Below are 17966 nucleotides of genomic sequence, written 5' to 3'. Positions count from 1 at the left end.
GCTAAGGTGAGTTGGGGGTGGAGGTGGCACTTCCTCCCTGGACCCCACCTTCCGGAGGTGGCTCGAGCCCCCCTGGCCCCTGCCCCCCCCAAAATAGAAGTCAAACTATGCCTATGCCCAAGGCTAGGGTGACCAGGTGTCTGGTTTTGTACCAGAACACCCGGTCGAAAAGTGACCCCAGTGGCTTCGGTCATCACCGCTGACTGGACCACTAAGAGTCTGGTCGGCAGTGCTGCGGAGCTAAGGCAGGCTAGTCCCTACCTGTCCTGGCTTCGCACTGCGCCCTGGAAGTGGCCAGAAGGTCCAGCTCCTAGGCACGGGGCCACTTGGCCCCCACGTGCTGCCCTCACCCTGAGCACCAGCTTTGCACTCCCATTGACCGGGACCCACAGCCAATGGGAGCTATGGGGGCAGTGCCTGTGGGCAAGAGCAGCGCACAGAGCTGCCTGCCGGGCCTCCACCTAGGAGCCGGACCTGCTGCTGGCCGCTTCCGGGGCTCAGCGCAGTCCGCAGTGCCAGGACAGGCAGGAAGCCTGCCTTTGCCCCCCGCTGCGCCACTGACCAGGAGGTGCCGGAGGTAAGCCCGTGCCCCAATCCCGAGCCCCAACCCCCTGCCCCAGCCCTGAGCCCCCCCAAACCTGGAGCCTCTTCCTGCACCACAAACCCCTCATCCCCAGCCCCACCCCAGAACCCCCACCTCCAGACAGAGCCCTCACCCCCCCTGCATCCCAACCCCCTGCCTCAACCCGCAGCCCCCTCCCACACCCTGAACCCCTCATCCCCAGCCCCACCCCAGAGCCCGCACTCCCAGCTGGAGCCCTCACCCCTCCCACACTCCAACCCCCTGCCCCAGCCCTGAGCCCCCCCAAACCTGGAGCCTCTTCCTGCACCACAAACCCCTCATCCCCAGCCCCACCCCAGAACCCCCACCTCCAGACAGAGCCCTCACCCCCCCTGCATTCCAACCCCCTGCCTCAACCCGCAGCCCCCTCCCACACCCTGAACCCCTCATCCCCAGCCCCACCCCAGAGCCCGCACTCCCAGCTGGAGCCCTCACCCCTCCCACACTCCAACCCCTTGCCCCAGCCCGGAGCCCCCTCCTTCACCCTGAACCCCTCATTTCTGGCCCCACCCCAGTGCCTGCACCCTCAGTTAGAGCCCTCACCCCCTCTCACACCCCAAGCTCTGCCCCAGCTCAGGGAAAGTGAGTTCGGGTCGGGGAGACCAAGCCACCAAGGGAGCGGGAATGTAGTGAACAGGGGACATGGCCTCTGGGAAGGGGCGGGGCTAGGGTGTTCAGTTTTGTGGGATTAGCAACCTTACCCAAGGCCCCTGCCCTGAGTCCCGCTATGCCCCTGCTGGGCCGTGGAGTTCTTATAACATGTCGAGGGGGGCCTCAGAGAAGAAGTTTGAGAACCCCTGATCTAGACCATCCGTGACAAGTGTTTGTCTAACCTGCTCTTAAAAATCCCCAATGATGGAGATTCCACAACCTCCCTAGGCAATTTATTCCAGTGCTTAACCACCCTGACAGTTAGGAAGTTTTTCCTAATGTCCAACCTAAACCATCCTTGCTGCAATTTAAGCCTATTGCTTCTTGTCCAGCCTCAGATATTAAAGAGAGCAATTTTTTCCCTCCTCATAACAACCTTTTATGTACTTGAAAACTGCTATGTCCCCTCTCAGTCTTCTCTTCTCCAGACTAAACAAACCCAATTTTTTCAATCTTCCCTCACAGGTCATGTTTTCTAGACCTTTAATCATTTTTGTTGCTCTTCTCTGGACTTTCTCCAATTTGTCCACATCTTTCCTGAAATGTGGTGCCCAGAACTGGACACAATACTCCAGTTGAGGCCTAACCAGCGCAGAGTAGAGCGGAAGAATTACTTCTCGTGTCTTGCTTACAACACTCCTGCTAATACAGCCCAGAATGATGTTTGCTTTTTTGCAATAGTGTTACACTGTTCACTTATATTTAGCTTGTGATCCACTATGACCCCCAGATCCCTTTCTGCAGTACTCCTTCCTAGGCAGTCATTTCCCATTTTTATATGTGTGCAACTGATTGTTGCTTCCTAAGTGGAATATGTTGCATTTGTCCTTATTGAATTTCATCCTATTTACTTCAGACCCTTTCTCCAGTTTGTCCAGATCATTTTGAATTTTAATCCTATCGTCCAAAGCACTTGCAACCCCTCCCAGCTTGGTATCATCCACAAACTTTATAAGTGTATTCTCTATGCCATTATCTAAATCATTGATGAAGATATTGAACAGAACCGGATCCAGAACTGATCCTTGCAGGACCCCACTTGTTATGCCCTTCCAGCATGACTTTGAACCACTGATAACTACTGTCTGGGAACAGTTTTCTAACCAGTTTTGCACCCACCTTATAGTAGCTCCATCTAGGTTGTATTTCCCTACTTTGTTTATGAGAAAGTCATGCAAGACAGTATCAAAAGCTTTACTAAAGTCAACATATACCATGTCTATCACTTCCCCCCATCCACAAGGCTTGTTACTCTGTCAAAGAAACTTATCAGGTTGGTTTGACATGATTTGTTCTTGACAAATCCATGCTGACTGTTACTTATCACCTCACCAAAGGCTCTTATGTAAATTAAGTTGTCATGGGATAAGAGGATAATCCTTTCATGGATTGAGAACTGATTAAAAGACAGGGAACAAAGGGTAGGAATAAATGGTAAATTTTCAGAATGAAGAGGGATAGCTAGTGGTGTTCCCCAAGGGTCAGTCCTAGGACCAATCCTATTCAACTTATTCATAAATGATCTGGAGAAAGGGATAAACAGTGAGGCGGCAAAGTTTGCAGATGATACTAAACTGCTCAAGATAGTTAAGACCAAAGCAGACTGTGAAGAACTTCAAAAAGATCTCACAAAACTAAGCGATTGGGCAACAAAATGGCAAATGAAATTTAATGTGGATATATGTAAAGTAATGCACATTGGAAAAAATAACCCCAACTACACATATAATATGATGGGTGTTAATTTAGCTACAACTAATCAGGAAAGAGATCTTGGAGTCATCGTGGATAGTTCTCTGAAGATGTCCACGCAGTGTGCAGCGGCAGTCAAAAAAGCAAACAGGATGTTAGGAATCATTAAAAAAGGGATAGAGAATAAGACGAAGAATATCTTATTGCCCTTATATAAATCCATGATACGCCCACATCTTGAATACTGAGTACAGATGTGGTCTCCTCATCTAAAAAAGATACTAGCATTAGAAAAGGTTCAGAAAAGGGCAACTGAAATGATGAGGGGTTTGGAATAGGTCCTATATGAGGAGAGATTAAAAAGACCAGGACTTTACATTTTGGAAAAGAGGAGACTAAGGGGGAATAGGATAAGAGGTATATAAAATCATGAGTGGTGTGGAGAAAGTGAATAAGGAAAAGTTATTTACTTGTTCCCATAATATAAGAACTAGGGGCCACCAAATGAAATTAATGGGCAGCAGGTTTAAAACAAATAAAAGAAAGTTCTTCTTCACACAGTGCACAGTCAACCTGTGGAACTCCTTGCCTGAGCAGGTTGTGACGACTAGAACTATAACAGGGTTTAAAAGAGACGTAGATAAATTCATGGTGGTTAAGTCCATTAATGACTATTAGCCAGGATGGGTAAGGAATGGTGTCCCTAGCCTCTGTTTGTCAGAGGATGGAGAAGGATGGCAGGAAAGAGATCACTTGATCATTACCTGTTAGGTTCACTCCCTCTGGGGCACCTGGCATTGGCCACTGTCGGCAGACAGGATACTGGACTGGATGGACCTTTGGTCTGACCCAGTATGGCCATTCTTATGTTCCTATGTATTATCTTCTAGGTGTTTGCAAATTGATTGCTTTATTATTTGCTCCATTATCTTTCCGGGTACAGAAGTTAAGATGACTGGTCTGTAATTCCCATGGTTGTCCTTATTTCCCTTTTTATAGATTGGCACTATATATGCCCTTTTCTCTCTCCCGTCTTCCATAACTTTTCAAAAATAATCCCATTAACTTCAATGAGAGTTGGGCCAGGCCTGTAGAAGTCATCCTATCAGAGAGTTTTTCCTGATATTCTTCCAGATGTCACCCCTAATCTCATGTGTCACACAAAATAATTCACACTCCTTAGTGTTTACAGCCATCAGGTGCCTGCAGTCCGTTATCACATCCCCTTCTGGTTGACCCTGAGCTGAACAATAGCTACAGGCTGGGGACCGACTGGCTAAGTGGCAGCTCTGCAGAAAAGGACCTGGGGATTACAGTGGACAAGAAGCTGGACATGTGTCAACAGTGTGCCCTTGTTACCAAGAAGGCTAACGGCATATTGGGCTGCAATAGTAGGAGCATTGCCACAAGATTGATGGAAGTGATTATACCCATCTATTCAGCACTGATGAGGCCACACCTTGCATCTAGTTTTGGGCTCCCCACTACAGAAGGGATGTGGACAAATTGGAGAGAGTCTAGCAGAGGGCAATGAAAATGACTAGGGGGCTGGGGCACATGATTTATGAGGAGAGGCTGAAGGAACTTGTCTTATTTAGTCTGCAGAAATGAAGAGTGAGGGAGGATTTGATAGCAGCCTTCAACTACCTGAAGGGGGGTTCCAAAGAGGATGGAGCTAGGTTGTTCTCAGTAGTGGCAGATGACAGAACAAGGAGCAATGGTCTCAAGTTGCAGCGGGGGAGGTCTAGGTTGGATATTAGGAAAAACTATTTCACTAGGAAGATGGTGAAGCACTGGAATGGGTTACCTGGGGAGGTGGTGGAATCTCCATCCTTAGGAGTTTTTAAGGCCTGGCTTGACAAAGCCCTTGCTGGGATGATTTAGTTGGGGTTGGTCCTGCTTTGAGCAGGGGGTTGGACTACATGACATCCTGAGGTCTCTTCCAAACCTAATCTTCTATGATTCTATGATATTGAGCTCTTTTAATCTTTTTTTTTAATCCCCTGATGCTTTGCACTGGAGGACAGTCATCCTGCACGGGGCAGGAGGGCAGGTGTTGAGTACCATGGCCCCACCACCCCAAGATTTCTGACAGCATTAAATTCCTTCCAGGCTCCCCTGGGAGATGTACTGAATCAGCACATCCTCTGGCCAGCTGGATCCTGTCCTGCCTACATCTGGGGCTCCGCTGGGCTGCTCCAAGCCCCCCACCTCCAGGTAGACTTCCCACCACGGGGAGCTGCTGCAGTTTGGAGTCCACCGCCTCTGTCTCTCACCAGGCTTCCTTGTTCTGGCTGCTGCTGCTGCTAATGTCACACTTGGACACAGAAATATCCAGCTGCAGGGGAATCTGATGAGAGATTGGAGGATCTGAGCCTGGATCCCTCTGCGGCCAGCTCCCTGAGCACTTGAGCGTGACAGTAAAGTCTGTTGCTGGGGCCAGTCAGTAAGTCTGCTGCCAGGTGGAGAGGACGTGTATGCATGGCAGGATGTCAGAAGTTATTATTTCTCAAGCTTGTTACAGTATATAGCACTGAGCCCCACAGCAGAACAAACATGGACACAGGCACACCCACCATGCATGAGCTCAGTAGAGAGACACTGCATGTCTGCTGGAGGGGTGGGGGTCTGCCAACAGGCTGGTGGGGTGCTGCAGTAATGGCTCAGGAAGGCCCCCTGACATGGGGAGCTCTTCACTAGTGAGGGGAGACGTGAGGATGGGTGCCACTCCTGGGGCAGCTCACTGAGAGGTGGAGAGAAGGAGAATCCAGAAAGCACTGCAAGATCTCCAAGAAGACCTTTGAAGGTTGTTCCATAAGAACCTGAGTGGGCACATTCAGTTTATTGAGAGTTGATCCATAAGGCACTGGAACAGCACCTGCAGCCCACTGAGGACTGCTACGTGAGATCCTGGATGAGCACCTGCAGATCACTGAGGGCCTCTCTATAAGATCCTGAACTTGCCCCCCCCCCCCCCCCTGCTCTCGCTGAACCAGAGTTCATGCTAAGCATGAGTTTACTGCTGGCATTGTGTCAGCATGACATTCACTGTGATTGTAGAGAGGGACTTGTTCCTGTGTATGGAGTCTGAGAAAAAGAACATCAAATATATTAAAACCTGTCAATACAATGACAGCATGCACTGAACCTGAGCACTTTGGATTCCGAATAAACACATCCACATTAAACCAGGCCAGTTTCTGTTTCATCCCAATCCCTATTTACAGTCACATGCCCGATTCTCCTCTCTCTCCCACCTGTGTCAGGTCAGTATAACCCCATCTGCTTCTCTGGGGTGACTCCCTCTTTACACTGGGTGTGAGCAGCAGTGGAAGCAGGGACTTTCCTCATGAATCTTCCTTTGTTGATGTTTGTTTACTGTATTTGGAAAGCTGGTATGGGGGTAACCATACAAACATCCCAGTTGGGTGTTTCTGCCTCAGCCCCAATCCATGGCTTATGCTCAAGGACAGCCCTAGAGATTCACAGGTTCCCCGCTGAGCTCAGCTTCTACCAGGGGCAGCCAGAAGCCACAGGATACAGGGAGCTCGACAACTTTGCTATCTCTGTTCCACAAGAGACCAGTCATGTGGGGCACTTTCCCTGGCAAGTACAACTCATAGCTGTAGCATCTGGAGAGACAGTGACAACTCTCTCCACTGCATTGTATGGTTACAAGGAGGCCCCTGCCTCTCAGAAGTCCCACCAGCACTCTGGACTGATGCTGTGTGCTCAGGAGAACAGGTGCATCTGCCTAGGCCTCTCTGCTTTCCTTCTCTTTGCTGTCCACCATGCATGAGACCAGACTGTCAGGGATGCCCAGGCAGTTGGGCTTTATCCCCATTTAATCAGAGCTTCCCCCACATTCTAGCTGACCATAAATTGGATCATTCCAAACACGGCTAATTCAGTCTTCAGTCAGAGTCAAACCAATGTCATTTTATCTAGTTGCTGATGGAACGATTTAGTCCCAGGTCTGGTTCCTATGCACTGCTAAGACAATTTTGCCTGCTCACCTTCTCACCAGCTAGACCAGGTGGACCGTGATCTCCCCTCTCACCCTGGAAAGACAAAAGCACAGCTTTAGTATTACAGGGAACCAATACCCCTTAACACTGCCTGATAATCAAGATGTTACACCCCATATCACCATACAGCAAAACAGATGTTTCACAGGAGTTCCTTCCTCCCTCTCCAACCCAGATCTAGAAATGGGTCCCCCTACATGGCCCACAGGGAGCAGCAGGATCCAATACACCCGAGCCAACCTCCTAAAACGTCAGTGTCAGATCCTGAGTCCTAGTTGGGTCCATGTCTATGTACGATGGCACCTTGTGGCAGAATTAACTGTGCACAGAGGGACAGGGACCTGCTTCTCCTTTCCCTTACACCAGTGTTACACAAATGTAAGGCCATCAACATCAGCAGGGCTACACCTGCTTACACTGATATAAATGAAATCAAAATCGGGCTCTGGCAGATTCAATTCATGCTTACAGAGAGCTCTGTGAATTGGAATTCCTTACCTTGGGACCAGCTTTCCCAGGAAAACCTTCCTCTCCCCTCTCTCCTTGTTCTCCCTGAAAGGAACACAAATGGACATTAACAGAACAACTCTCCAGGGGTGCAGTAAATGTGCAGACAACTGTCTGAGCAGGGAGCCGGGGGGTTCAGATCTCCAGTAATTCCGTGTGTGGGTGTGTGTACACACGCTTTGTTTGTTTCCTGAGATGCCTTGTCCACTCTTGACAAATGTGTATACAAAACCCCAAAGGTCATTAGATTCCATTCTGGAATAACATGGGACCAAATTCCTTCTGTGAACAACCTCAAGCCGTTGTGCAAGAGTAGTTCATCGTCAAAAATTCACTCCTTACCGGACATGCCAAACCCGTGAAAAAAAAATTGCTTGTAGGTTGTTGTTTGTTGCTTCTTTTTGATCGGCTCCCGGCAAGCAGGGGCAAGGCGGGGAAAGAGTCAGGGGTGCACAGCAGGCCCACCGCAGTCCCAGACTGCATGCTGGGAGGATCTAGCCACATAGAGTGTTGGAGTTCTTAGGGATTGGCTTGTTTTGGCCTTGTTTTGAAATGGGATTAACTTGATTTTGGGCTTATTGTGAAAGTCGGGGTGCTTATTTACCACATGAAAGTTGGCAACTGTGTTCCTTACTTCCTGCCTGAATTTGTCTAGCTTCAGCTTCCAGCCACTGGACTGTGTTATACCTTTTCCTGCTAGACTGAAGAGCGTGTTATTAAATATTTGTTCCCCATGAATGTACTTATAGACTGTGACTAAGTTGTCCCTTAACCTTCTCTGTGTTCAGCTGAATAGATGGAGCTCCTTGAGTCTATCACTGTAAAGCAGGTTTTCTAATCCTTTAACACAGGCTGGCAGCTGCAGGCACAAGAGGTGTAGGAACTGCCACCAGCAGTCCAAGTTTGCTCCTGGCTTCACCATTCATAATGCTGCCACCTAACTCCAGTGGAGAAGGAGAGCTGCTTAGAGCCATCACAGAGCCCTTTTCCTTAATGCTCCAGTAAGGACTGATGGTGACTCAAGTGAGAACACTTCTCCCATCAAGGCAGGACACACACCTCTTCTCCGCCTGGATTGCCATGTAGGGAAGGATGCTGGTTTTTAAACCTATCATTCTGAGCAGTATTTATTGTATTTTGTTCCTGTTGCACTTAATCCCTGTGAGAGGATACCACAACCAGGACACGGTTCAAAGCTGCCTGGCTGTCACGTGATCCAGCAGGAGAATTAAAGGAAGGGTGTGTTCTCTTTCCAGTGGCTGGGACAGGCAAGGGCAAAACCTGTGGGGACTTCAGCCTGCATTTGCTGGGTGTTACTCGTGGGCTTTGGGTGTCTGAATAATTGTGCCCTGAGAAGAGAGTCTGAACTGGACTCGGGCATGACACTGGTACTGAGATACAATCCCCCTGTGGCCTCTGGCAAGATTTGTAACTGTACCTAGCAGTTCTGCATCAGCCTCTTTGCCAGCAAACAGTAGAAGGAGGCAAATTTGGATTAAGGAGAGGTGATGAGAAAGTCACTCTCTCTCCTGCTGTTCATGGGACTGTGGCACTCTGTGCTTCAAAGCAGCACCCTGAAACCCCCATATTCACCACTGTCATATAATTACGATATGTTTTGTACAAAGTATGGCTTGTATCATTTTACAAGGCTTGATCTGTTGAATATTAATATCCGGTTGGATCATATGTACTCTCATTGTATGGGAAGTTATGACATTTTCATAGAATTGTAGAAGATGAGGGTTGGAAGAGACCTCAGGAGGTCATCTAGTCCAACCCCCTGCTCAAAGCAGGACCAACCCCAACTAAATCATCCCAGCCAGGGCTTTGTCAAGCCGGGCCTTAAAAACCTGTAAGGATGGAGATTCCATCTCCTCCCCAGGTAACCCATTCCAGTGCTTCACCACCCTCCTAGTGAAATAGTTTTTCCTAATATCCAACCTAGACCTCCCCCACTGCAACTTGAGACCATTGCTCCTTGTTCTGTCATCTGCCACCAGTGAGAACAGCCAAGCTCCTTCCTCTTTGGAATCCCCCATCAGGTAGTTGAAGGCTGCTATGAAATCCCCCCTCATTCTTCTCTTCTGCAGACTAAATAACCCCAGTTCCCTCAGCCTCTCCTCAGAAGTCATGTGTTCCAGACCCCTAATCATGTTTGTTGCCCTCCGCTGGACTCTCTCCAATTTGTCCACATCCTTTCTGTAGTGGGGGGCCCAAAAATGGATGCAATACTCGAGATGTGGCCTCACCAGTGCTGCATAGAGGAGAATAATCACTTCCCTTGATCTTCTGGCAATGCTCCTACTAATACAGCCCAGTTGGTAACAAGGGCACCCTGTTGACTCATATCCAGCTTCTCGTCCACTGTAATATCCAGGTCATTTTCGCACTCTGCACTTGTCCTTCTTGAATCTCATCAGATTTCTTTTGGCCCAATCCTCCAATTTGTCTAGGTCACTCTGAACCCTATCCCTACCCTGCAGCATATCTACCTCTCCCCCCAATTTAGCGTCATCCACAAACTTGTGAGGATGCAGTCCATCCCGTCGTCCAGATCATTAATGAAGATGTTGAACAAAAACGGCCCCAGGACTGACCCTTGGGGCACTTTGCTTGATACCGGCTGCCAACTAGACATTGAGCTGTTGATCCCAAAGATCTAGCTAGCTTTATATCCACCTTACAGTCCATTCATCCAATCCATACTTCTTTAACTTGCTGGCAAGAATACTGTGGGAGACTGTGTCAAAAGTTTTGCTAAAGTCAAGGTATATCACGTTCACCACTTTCCCCATATCCACAGAGCCAGTTATCTCATCATAGAAGGCAATCAGGCTGGTCAGGCATGACTTGCCCTTGGTGAATCCATGTTGACTGTTCCTGATTACCTTCCTCTCCTCCAAGTGCTTCAAAATGGATTCCTTGAGGACCTGCTCCATGATTTTTCCAGGGACTGAGGTGAGGCTGACCGGTCTGTAGTTCCCCGATTCTCCTTCTTCCCTTTTTTAAAGATGGGCACTACATTTGCTTTTTTCCAATCATCTGGGACCTCCCCTGATCACCACAAGTTTTCAAAGATAATGGCCAATGGCTCTGCAGTCACATCAGCCAACTCCCTCAGCACCCTTGGGTGCATTGGATCCGGCCCCATGGACTTGTGCATGTCCAGCTTTTCTAAATAGTCCTTAACCTGTTCCTTCACCACTGATGGCTGCTTACCTCCTCTGCATACTGTGCTGCCCAGTGCAGCAGTCTGGGAGCTGCCCTTGTCTGTTAACACCAAGGCAAAAAAACCATTGAGTACTTCAGCTTTTCCTGCATCATCTGTCACTATGTTGCCTCTCCCATTCAGTAAGGGTCTCACACTTTCCCTGACCTTCTTCTTGTTGCTAACATACCTGTAGAAACCCTTCTTGTTACTCTTCACATCCCTTGCTAGCTGCAACTCCAATTGTGTTTCGGCCTTCCTCATTACACCTCTGCATGCTCAAGCAATATTTTTATACTCCTCCCTAGTCATCTGTTCAAGTTTCCACTTCTTGTAAGCTTCATTTTTGTGTTAAGCTCACCAAAGATTTCTCTGTTAAGCCAAGCTGGTCGCCTGCCACACTTGCTATGTTTTGCTATGTGTGTGTTACTGAAGTATGTTGTGAGCTTCGGAACACACAAAACCAGCCTTTCAGGTGCAACAATGGAGGAGCCAGACATGCTGATGGCCTGTTAAAGGAGTCCACACTCACAACGACTATCCTAGAAGCTGTATACTATAAAGACTTCTCAGAGATAGCATGTAGACAATGGAGACTGCTTGACTCATGTCATAGCCAAGGATCTTTCCAGCAAGCTGTAAGAAACTATAAAAAGGGAAGTGACATCATCACTTGGCCTTTCTCCCACCAAAACTCATCACTTGAAAAAAAGTCTGGAGAACAAAGCCTGAACTGGGGAGGTGGTCCCAGGCTGGAAAGGCAAATCCCAGCTTGTGTATGAAGGAACTATACCATCAGGGTGAGACATTACTTGATTCAAATCCTGTCTAGTTTATAGAACTCAGATTGTGATTTTACTTTTATTTCTAAGGTAACCAACTTTGATCTATATGCTTACTACTTATAATCACTTAAAATCTATCTTTCTGTAGTTAATACATCTGTGTTATATTTTACCTTAAACAGTGCCTTTTGGCTGAAGTGCTTGGGAAATCTGTTCAGTGTATAAAAGCGGGTGCATACTCTCTCCACTTTGAGGGTGGGGTGGACTGGGTAATAAACTTACACTGGTCAGGCTTCTGACCAGGACAGGATGGTACAGCCCTGGGGTCCTAGGCTGGGGAGCTGTGGGTTTTGGCTGGAGCCTCTCTATTGTTAGTTCATGAGTGGCTATGGAGAAGCACTCATGTAACTCAGCTGGGTGTGTCCCTGCCTGTGGATGGCTGTGTAAGTGCAATACTTGGAGAGGCTGACAGCTTGTCACAGCATCACAGTGTGAGATGGAGCATAGGTTGGTATGCCAGAGGGCTCAGCTGTACCCCAGTTCCAGGTTGCACCCTGGGGAACCCATCACAGTGGCTGAATACACCCTGTGCCAAATTCAATACAGGAGCTTCAGCTGATTTGCCCTGAAGCTGCACCTGCTGGCTCACTGAAGTGGAATGGATGAGAATCTAGCATGGAGGAGTTTGGCACTCTGTCCACAGAGTAAGATCAGTCGGAGAATAGTGTTAAGTTGAGATATCCTGTGCCACTTGCCTTTTGGCCTGGAAGTCCAGGAAGACCATTTAATCCATCCTTGCCAGGTGATCCCTAAACAAGAGAAAATTATCAGCTGTGGGAGACCACTTACGTTCAGACCATTTTAAACCAGGGCTCTTTTAGCATCCAGCTGATAGGAGATACATATGACCTCATTGTGCTCTCTTTTATGCTGGTTTTAAGAACAAGCAGAATCAGCCCCATTGTTTCTTTGCTGAGTTTTTACATTTCTGTTCTATTTTCCATCTGAATCACAGGAAAACATCCTGTGTTCCCTAGGCCAATGAGGCATCTCCTATCCAATAAACCAGTCTTGGTAAATGGCCACTGGATGTCACTGTTGCTGCAGAAAAAGAACAGCAAGCACCTTAGAGACTATAAATAAATTGGTTCTTAAATAAGTTTGGAGATGGTATCTTTACTCATCGGTTCCCACTCTCTTCTGCCTCCAAGGATAAAATAGTCTGTCTCCTTCTTTAAGTGTCAGCAATTTATTAACCATACAATCTATCAAATCGACGTGAAAGCACCAGTTAGCAGAATCATCATGACAATGATTGTCTAATGTATTAGAAAGGTAGGAAAGAATCTTGTCTTAACACAGCCACTGAAGAACCTCACAAATTGTGGGAGTGCCTATTAAAGCCAATTATATCCTAGTTGATCTGCCCTGGCATTAAACACCCAAAGGAAATTGCTTTGCTGTTCTAAGATGGAGATTTTGCTTCAGTTCACATGCCTGGTTTGGAAAGCTTGTGGTTTTAAAGAACTGCACGTTGCAATAATTTGGGGGGAGTAATAAAAAAAAGGATTGCCTGAATGTATTCTTGTACTGAAATCCCAAAGTACGTGTATGACAGATTCTTGCTTCAGCCAGCAGAGGTGTTTGAATCCAGGATTTCTCTTGCTAAAAGCATAAGTCTCTAGTGCATGAGAAGGAAGTCTCCAACTGTACCAGACTCATTAACCTTTTATGTGGATAAGCTACTAGAAAGAGGGTGTGAGTTAGACATGCACAGTCATAGAAGATGGAAATGAAAGCAGCAATTCAGAACTTACAGCTGGTCCTGGCAGTCCAGTTTTACCAGAAACACCAATTTCTCCAGGCAATCCCTAGAAACAAAACCACAGTAGGGAACTGTTAGCATTCAGGCCTTTGCAATGCAGTGACATTCCGCTACTACAGTTTACCGACTTCCGCTCAGATAGATCAGCACAACTTGCCCCCTCACAAAGGCCTGTTTCTACTTTGGGAACTAGGAGTAGTTGTAAAAGTGGGTGTATATATGCCTGAGGGGATTCAGCCCCCCCAAATAAAAAAGTCTGCGCACAATATTTTAAAATTCTGCAAAATTCTGTATAATTTTATTCGTCAAAATACAACTATTTGCTGACAAGTATTTTGAAATAAAATACCAAAATAATTGAAAATGGTGTGATTATATTGTTACTGTGTTATTTTGACAAAATAAAAGTATGCAGAATTTTGCAGAATTTTAAAATTTTTAATTTTTTGATGCAGAATTTCCTCAAGAGTACCAAGGTTCTGTGTGGCGCAATCTGGGTGTGGGCAGCATGTTTGGAGGTCCTGGGGGTGGGATCTGGATACACAGGAGCTTGTTGGGGGTTCTGGGTGCAGGGGGAATGGGACTCTGCAGGAGAGTCCAGGTGAAGGTGGTTAGGGCTCAGCGGGGGGGGGGGTCGTCTAGGTGTGGGGGATTCAGTGTGGGGGAGTGGGGCTTGGTGGGGTGGGGGTCAGGGTGCATCTCATTGGGGCTCAGTGGAGTGGGGGTGTAAGTGTAGGGGGCTCCTGATGCAGGTGGTGAGGCTCAGGGGGGTGGAGGTTTGGGGGCAGGGGCTCCTCATGCAGGGCATGAGGCTTGTCAGGGTGAGGTTTGGTGGGGGGTTCTGGGTACGAGGGGTTCCCGCTGCTGTGGGGGTTCAACGGAGGGGTTCCAGATGCAGACGCAGGTGAGGCTTGGAGGGGGGGTTTGTGAGGAGAGGAGTCCAGATGCACAGGGGTTGGGAGGACGGGGAGCTGCTCCCTTTACAGTGACTCCTCCCTCCCGTGGCTGAGGAGTGATGGGGCCAGGAGGTCGGGAAAGGGTCACTGTACAGGGAGCTGCTCCCCATCTGCCCAACCCCTGTGCATTTGGATTCTCTCCCCCCCCCCCCCGCACCAAACCCCTCCTGCCAAGACTCACTCCCTGCACCCAGACTCCCCGGCCAATCCCCCAGTGCCCCATTGTGCAGAGCTTCCTGCACCTGGGGAAGGTTTCTAGGGGTTGATCTGACCCAGCCCTGGCTGCTCCGTGCAGGGGAGAGTGAGGGGGAACTGATCCCTCATCCTCCTTCTCTTCCCTCCCCTCATCATGCAGCTGGGACTGACGTCCCCGGGTGACCATGGCATCCCCGGTCTCCTCTCCCCCCCACCCCACCCTTGACTTACCTCTCCCCCGGCTGCTTTGGGTGCCCGAACAGATGGGCCCATGCTGCCGGGGAGAGGTGAGTGAGCACTGATGCAGCTGCTCTTTGATTCCCCACAGAACCCATTTTTCTGTCGGGAAGCAACAAGACTCTTCAGGGGGACGTGCTTCTGTGCACGTGCAGTTGCACAGAACTTCGCCAGGAGTAAGTGCAGAGGAGCCATCACATGAAGTCAACCAGTGCTTCAGAATGAGGAAGCGCGAGCATGAATATGTCCTAGCCAAAGGGCTGATCTGACTCCCACTGAAGCCAAGGGCAAAGCTCCCACTGAAGTCTACAGAAGCGGGCCTGAGCCTTAGTTACTTCAGAATGCCGTTTCTGACCTTTTACAACCAAACAAAGAAAAACGTAAGCATGTTTCCTTACTGGAGCACCAGGAGGGCCAGCAACACCAGGAGGCCCAATTGGACCCTGCAAGGAAAGAAAGAAAGAAAAATGTTTTATCAAACCCAGTGACATCCCATCTAGAGCGTGAAAGGAGCAATCTTCCGCTGGGCACAGGGTGTTCTGCTCCCTATAGCTGATTCTAATCACACGCAACACCGACCCTTATTTGAAAAAAGAGGACAGATGCCAGAAGTGAGCTCCCTAGGAGCCTGTACTCATGAGCAGAACAGAATCACCAGCTTTGCACAGGCAGCCTCTTAAGCCACTAACCACTCTCCCTGCAAGGTGAACTCCAGACCTGTCCCTGATGCAAGAAATGAGTGAGGCTCAGGCAATGAAGGCTATCTCGCAAGGCAGAGCCTGACCAGTGAAACATTCTAGCCACAGTAAACCTAATTTAATCCTGATTAAGGTTGTTTCAAAGAGAAGCTAAGGAGCAAGTAGTTTACCTCCAACACCAGATTTCTGAAATAAATAATGAATGAGACAGGGTTAGCTGGATTTTTTAAAAATGTGATTCTACCTATATGCCTTCAAATGACTAGACCTGATACAGTAGGTCCGATATTTTAAAACAAAAACTCCACACCTGCAGTTTTGCCCATTGGCCCTGTCATTTGAGTAGTAAATTGTCAACACAAAAATGGTGTACAAAGTGGTCTCAGTGTGTTAAACAAGTTGGAGATGGAAATGCCCTATCTTTTCAACTGTGCCCACGCTCGATTGCCTGCAGTATAGCAACAAGTGCTTTGGCCAGTCTGGTTTTAACTGGCTCAGGTAATAGGCATTACACCACTTCCCTTGGGAAAATATTTCCGACATTATAACCCTCACTGTAGCAATGAGATTTGCTCACAGGCTCATAGGCTGAAGGCAACATTATAATCATGTAGTCTGGCCACCTGCACATTGCAGGCCACTGAACCTCACCCACCCACTCCTGTAATACACCCCTAACCTCCGGCTGAGTTACTGAAGGCTTCAAATCTTGATGTAAAGACTTTCAGTTACAGAGAATCGACCATTTACTCTAGTCCAAACCAACAAGTGACCCGTGCCCTACACTGCAGAGGAAGGCAAAAAAACCCAGGGTCTCTGCCAATCTGACCTGGGGGAAAACTCCTTCCTGACCCCAAATATGGCAATCAGTTAGACCCTGAGCATGTGGATGAGACCCACCAACCAGACATCTGGGAAAGAATTCTCTGTAGTAACTCAGAGCCTGCCCCAGCTAGTGTCCCAACATTAGCCTTTGGGGATATTTGCTAATAGCAGTCGCAGAGGGCCATATGCCATTGTAAGCAACCTCATCAGACCATCCCCCATTAACTTATTATCACAGGGCATTCCCTCAGCTACGTGGTGTGCCACACTATCTAGCCTGTTTCTGCCACCTCACAGTCCTAAACACATCCAGGTTGCTTTCCTTTCACCACATGTATCTTATTCCTCTGCACTTTTACTCACAGAACAGAACAGTGGCATCTTCTAACCTGAGCTTTCCCTGTACCCTCACAGCTCACCTTTTGAGCTCTCTCTCTAAGCTTCCTCTTGCTTCCTATTCCTTCTACTTATATCCTCCCAATTACATCATTAGCCCAGTGATTACCACCCAGGTGCTCATAATCTGCCAACAGAAAGTATTCCTTTGCTCACAGCTGAGCCTGCGGCAGCATCAGTAAACAGAGCATTGTTGCTAGCACTCTGTTAGGTATCAAGCGCTTCTTGAAACAAGTTAGGGTCTTTTGCTTTCACTGCTCCCCTCGGAAAGCTGTCCCAGAACGTCACTCCTCTAATGGTTAGAAACTTTTGTCTAATTTCAAGCCTCAACTTGTTGGTCGCCAGATGATACCCATTTGTTCTTGTGCCAATGCTGGCTCTTAACTTAAATACGCTTGAGCTGGTAAGAATGCTGGCCAACACTGTCAAACTCAGATGCCTAAAGTTAGACACCAACTTCCGTAATTAGGCACCTAAAGAAGTAGCGTGATTTTCAGAGGTGGGGAGGCCCCTGCTCAGGAGGGAAAGGGATGTGGGTCTCTGCTCGGAGAGAGAGGTAATGGCTAGAGGGCTGAGACCTGACGGGGCATCCCATGAGCAAACCAGGGAGGGGGTCAAAGGTGTATATACCCCAAAATTGCAGTACTGGGTCCCTTCAGCAAGCACTGAAGACCTAGGATGGGATTGCTCATGTGCTTAAAGTTAAGCCTGTGTTAAAAAGCTTTGGTGGATTGGGGCCTAAACAAATACAGTGGGAAGAAAGGCAAGAAAAGTGACTGGGAAGTCAAATGTAGCCTGCCTGTCTCTGGTTAGCACCACAGCTCTATTTACTTTCAGTTTTCCAGCAGGGTTTTGTAGAGAGTGCTGAGGCGTATATTTTGGAAGTGCCCTGTATAAAGAATTAAATGGAACTGGAGACAGACCGAAGAACAAAAATGACAAGTCAGCACTTTGGCCAACAAATCCTAGCAGTGCTACTATTCAATATCACAGGTCACGGACCAAGGTTATACTTGTTCTTTTTGAAGGAAGAGGTGAGAGAGGGAAAAAGAGGAGACGGCAGCAGCGAGAATGAAGGATGAGGCACTGGTGGTGACTCGGCCTTTCAGATAAGGTAGCAGGCATATGAAATTACAACTTTAGAATACATGGAAGAAAAGAAAAGGAGTACTTGTGGCACCTTAGAGACTAACCAATTTATTTGAGCATGAGCTTTCATAGATTCATAGATATTAAGGCCAGAAGGGACCATTATGATCATCTAGTCTGACCTCCTGCACAATGCAGGCCACAGAATTTCACCCACCACTCCTAAAAAAGACCTCACACCTATATCTG

At 48.0% G+C, this 17966-nt stretch overlaps 1 protein-coding gene across 1 annotated transcript in view; it reads right to left on the bottom strand.

Moving 5' to 3' along the window:
- Positions 1 to 17966, bottom strand: part of COL22A1 (collagen type XXII alpha 1 chain) — a 327228-nt gene that overhangs the window by 70668 nt on the left and 238594 nt on the right. The window contains exons 24-28 of the mRNA XM_048837254.2: positions 15108 to 15152; positions 13314 to 13367; positions 12252 to 12305; positions 7492 to 7545; positions 6982 to 7026 (exon numbers count right to left, since the gene is read on the bottom strand). Of these exons, the coding sequence (XP_048693211.2) occupies positions 6982 to 7026; positions 7492 to 7545; positions 12252 to 12305; positions 13314 to 13367; positions 15108 to 15152 (252 nt within the window). The remainder of the gene's footprint in view (positions 1 to 6981; positions 7027 to 7491; positions 7546 to 12251; positions 12306 to 13313; positions 13368 to 15107; positions 15153 to 17966) is intronic.

Source organism: Caretta caretta, chromosome 2 (assembly GCF_965140235.1).
Source record: "Caretta caretta isolate rCarCar2 chromosome 2, rCarCar1.hap1, whole genome shotgun sequence".
Taxonomy (NCBI): Eukaryota; Metazoa; Chordata; order Testudines; family Cheloniidae; genus Caretta; species Caretta caretta.
Note: the sequence above shows the minus strand (reverse complement) of the source record. Positions and strands in the feature narration are given on the sequence as shown.